This window comes from Macaca nemestrina, chromosome 8 (genome assembly GCF_043159975.1).
Source record: "Macaca nemestrina isolate mMacNem1 chromosome 8, mMacNem.hap1, whole genome shotgun sequence".
NCBI lineage: Eukaryota > Metazoa > Chordata > Mammalia > Primates > Cercopithecidae > Macaca > Macaca nemestrina.
The window spans coordinates 78,653,794-78,666,328 of NC_092132.1; the positions used below are offsets into that span (position 1 = coordinate 78,653,794).

The 12,535-nt window shown below is 38.6% G+C and overlaps 1 protein-coding gene across 8 annotated transcripts in view; it reads left to right on the forward strand.

The window, feature by feature from the left end:
* Window positions 1–249: 249 nt before the first annotated feature.
* Window positions 250–12,535, forward strand: part of LOC105482182 (MYB proto-oncogene like 1) — a 49,114-nt gene continuing 36,828 nt past the window's right edge. For 3 of the 8 annotated variants that reach the window (XR_011606969.1, XM_011742174.2, XM_011742177.2), the window contains exons 1-3: window positions 254–615; window positions 10,870–10,975; window positions 11,619–11,690. Coding sequence is in view for 7 of the 8 variants with exons in the window: in XM_011742174.2 (XP_011740476.1) it covers window positions 596–615; window positions 10,870–10,975; window positions 11,619–11,690 (198 nt within the window). In the remaining variant the exon portion in view is untranslated. Of the gene's footprint in view, window positions 616–10,869; window positions 10,976–11,618; window positions 11,691–12,535 lie in introns of all 8 variants that reach the window. The other 5 variants (XM_011742173.2, XM_011742172.2, XM_011742171.2 and 2 more) reach the window with 4 other exon arrangements.

Sequence of the window (12,535 nt, forward strand, 5' to 3'; positions counted from 1 at the left end):
TTCCCCGACTCCCGCGAGTTCCAGTCCCAGCTTCCAGCTCCCCAGCCCCGCCCTCAGTCGCGCGCGCTCTCCCCGCCCCGCCCCCGCTGCTCCGCGTGCGGTCCCCACAGCCAATGGGGTTCAGGGCCGCGTGCGCAGATTCAAACGGCGGCTCTTGAGGGAGGCTGGGCGCGAGATTCGGCGGTGCGGACAAAACCCTGCAGGAGACTGCGAGCCCTGCAGAACTGCTAGCTGCGGGGAGAGGGGAGGGTCGGCGCCTGTGGCGGAGCCGGTCTGGGACCGGGGCGGGGAGGCTGACAAGCGGCGGGAGAAGCCGGCGGAGGGCGGGATCGCGCCTCCTGACATGTTGGGGGCATCCCTGGCAGGGCCGGGCCGGGGCTAAGAGCGGCACTGCGGGCCGGGGTCGGGGGCGGGTCGCGGTCCGCCCCCGCTGTCCCTCCGTCCTACCCTGTCGAGGACGTGCGTTCCGCACTCGGCAGTCTCCAGAGGGAGCGAGGGAAGCTGCTGGAGAATCAGGGAGAAGGAGCATTCGCCGGAGGCTGGAGGAGGCTGACCCGCGTCCCCGCCCAGCCCGCTCCTATGCGGTACTTGAAGGATGGCGAAGAGGTCGCGCAGGTGGGTGGCACCCCTTTCGCTCAGGCCTGTCGGCGCCGTCTCGGCTTAGATTCTCTTTCCTATCCCACTGCCCCCTCCCGCCATAAGGCCCTCCCCGGCGAGGGCAGAGGTTTTTATTCCCGCGTGCCCGCGGCCGCTTGGCCTCGATGGCCGGAGCGCAGCCGCGACGTGTGGAGAGTTGGGGACCAGGGTGTTTGAGGCGCGGGACGTACGAGATGCCCAGGTTTCTCCGTGGCTCTCCTCACAGTGCGTGTCCAGGCCCCTGACCTCACGCTGCCACTTCTTCGGGGCAGGTTTCTTGCCAGGTAAGTCGAGCGCTTTTAGGGAGTTCGCTACGCAGAGAAAACTGGCTGTGTCCTGCCAGGAGGACTTGAAAATGGTGTTCGGGCGACTCTTTTCTGAATGACAGTACAGTCAAAATAGGTACTCCGCGGTGAACCTGGGCAGCCACCCCTCTGCCAACCTAGCTATCTTGAAACGTTGTGGAAAATCCTCTGGGGAATAGCTGAGCGAACCTTTTCGATGTTTTCTGTAATTTCCATACCCATATTCTCAGCTTTATGTATATATGTATATTTTAATATCCTCTATTGGGACCATGTCACATAGTAACAACTAGTAGTAACAACTAGTAGCTTGATCTTAAAATAAAACAATGTGTTTGATTCACTTAATATTTTGAGTGTCTGTGTTTGACTCTGACCGTACCTAAGTGTTGCACAGAGGTAAAGCACTTTTTTCCACCTTTGCCTGGAAAATGTGCTAGGATGAATTTATGTGTCTACTTTTTGTTTACATGCCATTACAGCAGCTACTCATAAATTATGTGGAGTAATTGCTTAGATAACAAAAATATAGGGTGTCTTCTGATTTTCACCATTATCAGATAAACCTGAAAAGATGTTTGGCAGAATTTCCAATTTTTTTTTTTATCTAGATCCACAGCCCCAAAATCTTAACTAGAGATGTGTTTCCTAAGTTGAAATTTAGTAATGGGGGTCATTCACTGCAGAGTTCTGCTAAAAATTGGCAGTAACTATACATAATTGTTTTTTGCTTTGTCTGTTAAATATCTGCTGTGTGCAGGATGCTTCTGCAGAAATCCTTAAGTCCCGGTAAACTTACTAGTTTTGTACTAAGTTATAGGACAAACCCTTGAGATGATATAAATGTATACACAGACCCCTCTAAAACTGTTTTCAACCTTTGCACTATTGACATCTTGGGCCAGATAATTCTTGTAATGGGGAGATGTTTAGCAGCATCCCTGGCTTCTACCCAGTAGAGATAGGAACACTCCACTTCCCTCAGTCATGACAGTTAAAATGTCTCCAGACATTGCCAGATATATTTTGGGGGACAAAATCACTCAGGAAAGAACCACCCCTCTAGAACTTCAAGGACCCAATTAACATCAATCTTCAGAAAAGATAGATATTTAAACCTCTTGTAATTATGATTGCTGAAGTACTGGTTTAGGCTTTTTGAATTTTTAAATTTAAAAAAATGTAAAAATAAGATGACAATTGAATATGTTAACTCAATAACAAGTTTATTAATGTGTGATATCTACTTATCAGTATTGCTGTTAATCTTATTTGAAACAGTTTCTTGGCTAATTCTGTCATCAGCATTTAGTTAAATTAAAATTATGACTAGAAATGAATGTTTAAATGTCAGAACCTTCCCCTCCCCAAAGGGTTTTCTGTCAATTTCATATGTATGAAGTGTATGTTTCATAATAATAGACAAAGGAGAAATAACTTAATGTTAGTTTGCCTATGTAAGTTGTTTTATTGAGAATACTGTGAGCTTGAAATCTAAATATTGTACTTTTGACATTTATCCCTTGCCAGTTGTGTAAGTTAATTTAAACATGATAGAGTGATTTAAAGAGTCAAATCTCGAGTAATTAAATGTGGTGGGGTGAAGCTGCACTGTCCCTGGGAGTATACAGATAGAGGACGTGGGAGAAATTATCATCTCTGAATGATGTATCTCTTAAGTCTTCATACTTGAATGTGTTTCATACTCTAAATTACGTTTCTTGCATACGTAAATATGATTTACATATCTTAGACGATAGTAGATGCTCTGCTTTTGTGCTTCAACCAAAAACAAAAGAAGATAGCATGTGAATTGTTTTGAAGCAAAAATAATGTAGTCATTGGGAAAAATCTCTCTTGCCTTTTAGCTAAGTATCTTAATATATTTGAACTCAATTTATAGCTGAAAGGGAAAAGAAATAAAAGTTACTTCAGGTTGTAATTTGAGATCTCCAGTATACAACCATTTAAGCGGTCAAGTGAAAACTATACTTTGCTATATAAAAGTTTTGCCTAAGAGCATAGGCATAAATCCTGTAATATACGTTTCCTATGTGATCTGAAAAAAAAAAAAGAAAAAAGAAAACCTAAAAGTAGAAAACTAAGTGTTACCTCAAGTGTGAAACAACTGCAGGACGTTAGCTGTTTTGACCTTTAAGATAGCTGTAGTATCTCTCCTCTAGATTTACATAAAGGAAGACTCATTTGTATTGTGACTTTAAATAATTTTACGTCCCACTGGGAATTGCAATGACAATTTACAGGCAATACTAACATTAATATATCTGTTATTAATATATATTTGACTTTTAAGCATATTTATATATACATAATTAATTTTGGATTCGAAAATCAGTTTTACCCTTTAAAGTAAACTTTAAAAAAGTCATTTAGAAACCTGCTTACTAGTAACAGATTAAAGTATTTACGCTTGGGATGGCCTATGACTATACTAACCTGAAAAGATAAAAGCCAGCTCTTGAAATAGAAGATGTTTTTTCAATGTTATGTAGATGTGTGTGTGTAGGAACCAATTTTACTGTGTTGTTTCCAGCAAAACGGGTGGGGATGAAATTATACTGAAATATAAGAACTGATCTTTTAATCGGTTTTGTCATTAACTGGCAATACTGTTTGGGGAAGCTGGTAAACTCTGCCTCTGTTTTTCATCTGGTTAATGTATGGAGTTTGGATTTTATGGTCTGTAAGGTAGTTTCTAGCTTTAATATATATATTTGAAGACATTTTGTAATCTTTTCTCATTTAAAAGCATATACATACTAATGAAATAGAAAATTTCTCACATTGTTTTTGTTTATGGAATTACTAGGTAGAACTCTCTTTAGTATTGCTATTAATAATGATCAAAGGTTATGTAAAGTCAAATTTGTCTTACTATAATAATGCTGGCTTGCACAGTTCAGATTTGGAAATAAAATATTCATGTATGCAGTACATCATATTAACCACTGGGTGGCCTAATTTCACTTTATTAAATCAACCTGGTAAATTTTCATACCTTGAATATGATTGGACTTGTCCTCAAGATTGTATAATAAAGATATATTTTTTTTGTCTGTGATAAAGATTTCGGACTTGAGTTAATTTGTGATTTAAAATATTATCAACTTGATGCAATTTTACTAGAGCAAATTTTATAGAACCGGTATTTCTCTTTCTTTTAGAATAAAAATTTTTTTAAAATTTCAGTTTCCTCCTTGGAATACCTCATTTACTGGTTTAAGTGATGTAATTGTTATCCTCTAAAATTGAACTTCTAAACGTTTTATCTTAACATCACATGTGAATTATTTCATCAAGTGGGTATTATTTCACAAAGTCATGACTATCATGTCCTGTTAGCTTGCACCCCAATGTTAAGTTACTCTTAACTATTTTCCTGGCCTAATGAGTTATAAATTTTTTTGTGTGCTTCCTTTGACTGTTTCATAATCACCCTAATCCCTTTACTTCACAATCTTTGAAACTGTTTCCATTTGAATATAGTAGTTTGGTTATGTATTAGACATTTATCAAATAAATATTTTCTTTGACTTAAGAAAACTAGCAGAATCATTCTGGAAACCAAGTCCTGGGTTGGAGAGTCAAAGACCGAATTAATCTATTATTGCTTTGTGACTAGAGAAATAATGTCACTTTATTTTGCTATCTTCTAGATAATTACACTAGGCTAGAAATGGTTTATTTAACTACATAGTAGGAAGCCAGTTTTATTAAATTATTACATATTATCAGCATTGATTGCTATAATACAGAAATGTCAAAAGATTATATAAAAGTAGACAGAACAGATCCATTTTGATGATGTCTAATCATTTTTCAGTGATGGGACTTTTTCATTGTTAAATGGTGAAAGTGGGATATTGGTGCAGTGATTTGTGGGGTTTTATCCTTTCCCTGTTTTCTTTGCAAATTATAGGCATTCTCAGGCATCTTTCTTTGTAGCTAGTGATGTTGATACATATCTAGGATCTTTTTTTTGGTTATATGTATTTGAAAGTTAACATTGTCTTTTCAATACTCACTTACATATATGTAGAAATAACTTGATGCCATAACTAAGAAGGAGGTGGACTCTAGGAAAGTCCCAGTGGTAAATAATTCTAAGAATTCTACTTGCTCCCTGACACTTACCCATTCAAAAAGCCCAGCTTACTGAACATTGAATGGGCTGTATAACTCAGTGTCTGAAACTGATGACCATGCTGAAATGCGAAACAGAGAATGAAACCTCATGTAGAAATAGAAATTTCTCACAATAAAGTGGGTAAAAAGTAAGGGGCAAAATTTTACAGTTAAAATGAAAAAGTTTTTAGGAAAATTACTCTTTGGAAACTTGTGTTTTTGATCAAAATAATGTTTTTGGACTCATATCCTTAAAATATTTTGTAAGAATCTTAAAGTGGGTTTCGTATAGATTAAATGTGACGTAGATAGTTTTGTGAATACTCAAGATTTATATGGGCAAATTCCCAAGGTAAAAAATATTTTGACTTAGAAATAACTTGTATTTTAAAGCAGTCTCAAATACGCTGTTATGGAAACTTTGGGGATCTGAAGAGAGGGAGGAAAAGAAAGAGACCCTGTGGAAAGCATGCCTGAGGGCTATTTGGGGTGTCAGGAAGTGGTAATGTTGCTGGTGGCATTTCTAAGAAAGGTTAAACAGTACGGTAGATAACCTTCAAAGGACCTTTTCTGGTATTGAATATTTAAAAATGTTTCAGCAGGTTCTGCTTCTTAAAATTCTACCACTTGGAGGTGTTTTTTAGGGTTTTGAAATTCTTTTAACAAATGAGAATGCCTTTTGCCTCTTCCTAGAGGTATTTTCATTTGTTAAAACATTTTCTTTCTTAGATCCACTTTGAGATCACATGTATTGAAGAAAGTGGAAGTTTTGGTTGGGTTGGAAAGGAGTGAGATAATTTTGGAATATAGAGCACTTGGTGGAGTTGGAAGGTTAGGGAAGATTGTTCATTAGTTTTACAAATATTTGAGTGGCAGGTACTGTGCTTAGTCCTGAGAGGTGAACGTGATAGACATGGTCTGCACTCATGAGCTTACTTTTTGGATGTGGAGGTTGGCAAATGTGATAAACATTAAAAAGAAGAAAGGTAGGTGCTCTTAGTACACACAAATAGGACAGAAAGCTACAGTATGGTGTTTTATCTGATTCAGTAGCTTTCTTAGAAATTTATGAAGTCATTGGACCCTGAAGATGTTGAATTTAACAATTTAATCTTGGCCAATCAGGTGATATTTCTGATAGCTGAAAATGGCTGCACGTATCAGGTATTTAATCAAGCCTGTAGAGGTGTTTTTTTGTTTTTTTTTTTTTTTGTTTTTTTTTAACATAGTTTAATAAAACAACCATATGTGGGCCGGGCGTGGTGGCTCACACCTGTAATCCCAACAGTTTGGGAGGCCAAGGTTGGCTGATCACCTGAGTTCAGGAATTTGAGACCAGCCTGGCCAACAGGGTGAAACCCGGTCTCCACTAAAAAAATACAAAAATTAACCAAGCATGATGGCAGGCACCTGTAATTCCTTCTCTTAGGAGGCTGAGGAAGGAGAATTGCTTAAACTGGGGAGGTGGAGGTGGCAGTGAGCCGAGATTGTGCCACTGCCCTCCAGCCTGGGTGACAGAGCAAGACTCCATCTCAAAAAAGAAACAAAACAAAACAGCCATGTATGAAAGCATGACTGGTGGATTATTGTTACAAATAGACAATGGCTTCAGGGAGAGAGAACATTGGACTACTGAAGTGCATTGAACTGTAGAAGCAGATCATAGGGGAATGGAAGAATCTTGGTGTTTTGCTTGGTCAAATATGAAGAATTTTGTTCCAATGGAATTGACAAGTCAATGGAAGTTAGACGTTCCTGCAAAGGATCTATAGACAGTATATATTAAATCTGGACCTTCATTTTTCAATTTTGTAAGATTAAAATTACTAACTTACATAGATACTAGAAACTGCTTGCATGCGCTTAACTATGTTAGAGTAAGGTTAAACAAATCTTCAGACTTTTGCTGTTTGAAATCAGAATGAATTTTTGAGAAAGAGTTGAATCTAGTAAGGCAAAAATAATTTTGAATACTATTAGGTGATCAGCCTATGCACGTAATACTAATATTGAGGCACCTTTCTGTGCCATGTGCTGTGTGAGGTGTTATATATGTTTTCTCATTTAATTTTATCCTTAAAGCAGCACTATAAGGTAGGTGGTATTACTATCATTTTACAAACAAGTAAACTAAATCCCTGAGAGGTTAATGTGTTCACGGTTACAGAGTGAGTCATTAAGTTAGAACCAGAACCTTGTTCTGATTCCAAAATGAACTTGAGGTTGTCTTTAGTATTTTCCAGCTTCCTAGCACTTTCCCCCTATTTTTCCAGTATGTTGTAGTATAGTGGTTAAGTAGTGACTGTGGGCAAGAGGTTACATTTCTAAGTCAAAGTTTCCTATTCTGTGAAATAGGAATAATGATAATATTCCCCTCTTCCAGTTGTGAGGCATTAAGAGAAAAATTTCATAGACTACCACAATGTCTGGTACTTAGAGAGTTTTAAGTAAGTGTTAGACTGTGTTATTTTCAGATGCCATGACTTTGTTCAGTCCACAGCCTACTCAGAATCCTCTAATTCAGTTTATTTATTTATTTATTTATTTATTTATTTATTTATTTATAGAGAGGGAGTCTCACTCTGTCACCCGGGCTGGAGTGCAATGATGTGATCTCGGCTCACTGTAACCTCTACCTCCCAGGTTCAAGTGATTCTCCCGCCTCAACCTCCCAAGTAGCTGGGATTATAGGCACCCACCATCATGCCCAGCTAATTTTTGTATTTTTAGTAGAGATGGGGTTTCACCGTGTTGGCCAGGCTGGTCTTGAACTCCTGACCTCAGGTGATCTGCCTGCCTCAGCCTCCCAAAGTGCTGGGATTATAGGTGTGAGCCAGAGCGCCTGGCCTTCTAATTCAGTTTATCATTAAGGCTTGCCCTTTTTTATGGGGGTTTATTCTTTAAAATTGCTTTTTCTTTTTTTACTCCATCAAAAACTCAGATTCTGACTTTGGCCCCTTCCTTACTTTATTAATTTTCCTTGGGTCATCCTGTGCCCTCAACTATTCTTTGTATGCTGGCCGAAACTGCATCTCTACCCTAGACCTTGTATTTGAGCAGGTCCACGTGCTCATTTGCCTTCTAGGTCTGCTCTGCCTCATAGGATAGCCACTAGTCACATGTGGCTATTGAGCTCTTGAACGGTGGCTAGTCTGAATTGTAATGAACTCTAACTACAAAATACACACCAGATTTCTACTTTAGTAAGAAAAAAATATGTAAAATGTTTCATTTATACTTTTTTATATTGATTACATGTTGAAATGATTATATTTTTAATATATTAAGCTAAAGAATACTGACTATTGAAGTACATTTCACTTATTTCTCTTTTTTAAAAAAATGTGGCTACTAGAAAATTACATATGTGACTTGTATTATATCTCTGTTGGGAAGTGCTGTTCCAGATATCCACCTGTGTATTTTTCAAGTACCTTGAAAACAGTCCCCAACTATACATACTCTCCCCATTTTCTTCTCCCTCCCAAAGTTCTGTTTCTTCTTCTCTCATTTTCCATAGTAAATAGCTCTACTTATGTTTTCAAAGCCAGAAACTTTGGAGTCATCCTTAATTCCTCCTTCCGTGTCCCTCATCTGTCAGTTGCAAAATCCTTTCTTCTCTGCTTTTTAAATATCTCTCACTGTCATATATTTCTTTCAATTCCCACTGTCATTACCTTGGTTGATCTATTTTATGACTTCCAGATTTTTGTCACATTTACCTCTCTTCTGCTCAAGGATATGAAAAGTAGACTTTTTTTTTTTTTCTATTTTTATAGTACTATTATGGTTTCATTTAAAAAATGTAAATAATTGCTTCACTCATTTATTTTATTGTAAAGTAGGACACCATCTTTTTTTTTTGAAACGGAGGTTCACTCTGTTGCCTAGGCTGGAGTGCAGTGGTGCAGTCTTGGCTCACTGGGTGCAAGCAATTCTCCTGCTTCAGCCTCCCAGGTAGCTGGGATTACAGGCATGTACCACCACACCCAGCTAATTTTTGCAATTTTAGTAGAGACAGGGTTTTGCCATGTTGGTCAGGCTGGTCTCGAACTCCTGACCTCAAATGATCTGCTCGTCTTAGCCTCCCAAAGTGCTGGGATTACAGGTGTCCAAGCCCGGCCCATCTTAATTTAAAAAAATGGCTACCCAGTGTCTTAACACCATTTATTGAAAAGTCTACCTTTACTCCACTGATTTGAAATATTACTGTTATAATTTACCAAATTCCATGTGGGTCTTTTTTCTTTCCTGAATGTTCTGTTCTGTTCCATTTATCTATGTGTTTGTTCATGTGGTAGTACCATTCTGTTTTATTTCTTTACAGTGTGTTTTGATATTGGGTAGTGGTAATTCTCTGATTATTATTTTTTAAAACTTTTCTCTCTATTCTTCTTGATTTTTTTCATATGAATTGTAGATTCAGCTTGTCTGATTCTCTCCCAAAATCTATTGGTATTTTTATTCATTTTATTTAAATTTATGAATTAGGGAGAATGGACATCTCCCTAAATTAGAGAATGGCCATATCTATAATATTGTTTTCTTATCCAAGAATGTGGTCAGAAGGCTGGGCATGGTGATGCATGCCTGTAATCCCAAGCGTGGGATTTGGGAGGCTGAGGCAGGAGGATCACTTGAGCTTAGGAGTTCAAGACCAGCCTTGGGGGTGGAGCAACATGGCAAAACCCTATCTCTACAAAAAATAGAAAGAATTAGCTGGGCATGATGGTGCATGAGGATTGCCTGAGCCTGGGAGTTCGAGGCTACAGTGAGCTGTGATTGAGCCACTGCACTCCAGCCTGGGCGACAGTGCAAGCTGAGACGCTCTCTGAAAACAAAAAAGTCAGAATGTTTTTCCATTTGTTCAAGACTTCTGTGTCTCACAATAGTGTCTTGTCACTTACTGTACCTTTAGCTTGTATGTTAAAATTATTTTTAGATGTTAAAAATTTTTTGTTGTTGGTATTAATTGGATCACTTCTATTGTGTCTTTTAATTGGCTGTGGTTTATATTCCATTACCATTTGTCAGGCCCCAATAATTTCTTGCTTGGGTTGTTGTGAAGATTACTAATTGGTTTTTCTTTTTCAATTTCACCACACTCTTGTCATTGATTTTTCTAAAACACAAGATATTTGTCTTTTGTCTTTTGCTGTGTTTAAGTTCTTTAACTCTTTAGAATAAAGGTCAAATGAAGAGTAAAGGTCGAATTCCTTAACATGACATACAAGATTATGATTTTTCCCATAGTGGCATATCCAACCCCATGTGTTTGGTGTCAGTATGAAGTATAGCTCCAGGCCGGGCGCGGTGGTTCACGCCTGTAATCTCAAAACTTTGGGAGGCCGAGGTGGGTGGATCACGAGGTCAGGAGATTGAGACCATCCTGGTTAACACGGTGAAACCCTGTCTCTACTAAAAAAATAAAAAATTAGCCGGGTGTAGTGGCGGGCACCTGTAGTCCCAGCTACTCCAGAGGCTGAGGCAGGAGAATGGCGTGAACCCGTGAGGTGGAGCTCTCAGTGAGCCAACATAGTGCCACTGCACTCCAGCCTGAGCGACAGAGCAAGACTCTGTCTCAAAAAAAAAAAAAAAAAGTACCACACCCCACCCCATTGTCTGACTCTTAATTTTTTATACTTTGAATAGTCTCATTGTGAATGCATCTTGTAGTCTGTGTGATTTCTTCAGTCATACCTGCACACACAGGTTCAATGATTGAATTTACAAATTTAAATAAAATTCTTGATTTCACAAACTGTGTTTTTTTTTTTTGTAGTGAGGATGAGGATGATGACCTTCAGTATGCCGATCATGATTATGAAGTACCACAACAAAAAGGACTGAAGAAGCTCTGGAACAGAGTAAAATGGACAAGGGATGAGGTTATTATCTGACAAAGTTTACTAGTTTCTTACATGTATTTATGGATTAATATTACTATAGTTATACAGCCAGGTGTGGTGGCTCACGCCTGTAATCCCAGCACTTTGGGAGGCCGAGATGGGCGGATCACTTGAGGTCAGGAGTTCAAGACCAGCCTGGCCAACGTGATGAAACCCTGTCTCTACTAAAAATACAAAAATTAGCCTGGTGTGGTGGCATGTGTCTGTAATCCTAATCCTACTTGGGAGGCTGAGGCAGGAGGATCGCTTGAACCTGGGAGGCAGAGGGTTGCAGTGAGCTGAGATTACACCACTGCACTCCAGCCTGGGTGACAGAGCGAGACTCCATCTCAAAAACAAAAAAAAACCTACTGTTGTTATGAAAGATTTAAAAACAAAATATGAGAAAAAGTATGCATCAATTAACTGTACATTCTTTTTCTTCAACCAGAGACATGAATAATAGATGACATTGGGACTTACAGAAACAGTATAATAAATGGAGGAATTTGTATTATAGTGGATAGCTTTAGTTATTCTATGGTTACCAGATGCTCCTTAATATAACTGGAGAGTTACCTATATTTAGGGGTAGAGGAAAAGGATGGGGGAAAGCTTTTTAATTTTCGTACTGTTTTAATAGGACGATAAATTAAAGAAGTTGGTTGAGCAACATGGAACTGATGATTGGACTCTAATTGCTAGTCATCTTCAAGTAAGTGAAATATTAAATTATATTTCTAACATGGCTGGTTTAAGGCATTGGGTTAAATTTGCTATTTTTCAAAAATGTGTCCACGTATTTTAATTTTAGGTTTCCTTCCTAAAAACATCCCTGTTTGTTTGGTCTGCCTATAGTTGGTTGCTAATGGCTTAGAAAGTCTGGTCTTTTAGTAATATGTTTATCCAGGGGCCTAAAAAGATTATTAACTTAAAACAAAAATGGTAATAAATTTATGTTGGACTTTATAAATATTTGCTAATACACGTTAAAACATTCTGTGAGAAATATATAGAGATATTTGATAGCTAACCAAAAAATCCAGAAAAGCCCTATTTAAAAAAGCTTATCATCTGAGGCTTACCTTTTAAAATGTTGATTTTAAAAACTATTATGCCTATTGTTTACCATATTACTTACTATTCACCTGCTGTTCATTATATAGCTTTATAATTTATGAAGTATTTTCACATATACTCTTTTTTTTTTGAGACGGAGTTTCGCTCTTGTTGCCCAGTCTGGAGAGCAATGGCATGATCTCGGCTCACTGCAGTCTCCGCCTCCCAGGTTCAAGCGATTCTCCTGCCTCAGCCTCCCGAGTAGCTGGGATTATAGGCATGCACCACCACGCCCGTCTAATTTTGTTTGTATTTTTTTTTTTTTAGTAGAGATGGGGTTTCTCCATGTTGGTCAGGCTGGTCTCAAACTCCCAACCTCAGGTGATCTGCCCGCCTCGGCCTCCCAAAGTGCTGGGATTACAGGTGTGAGCCACTGTGCCCAGCCCTCACATATACTCTTACTTGTATCCTCAATACACTGTGAGTAGTGAGGGAAAATAT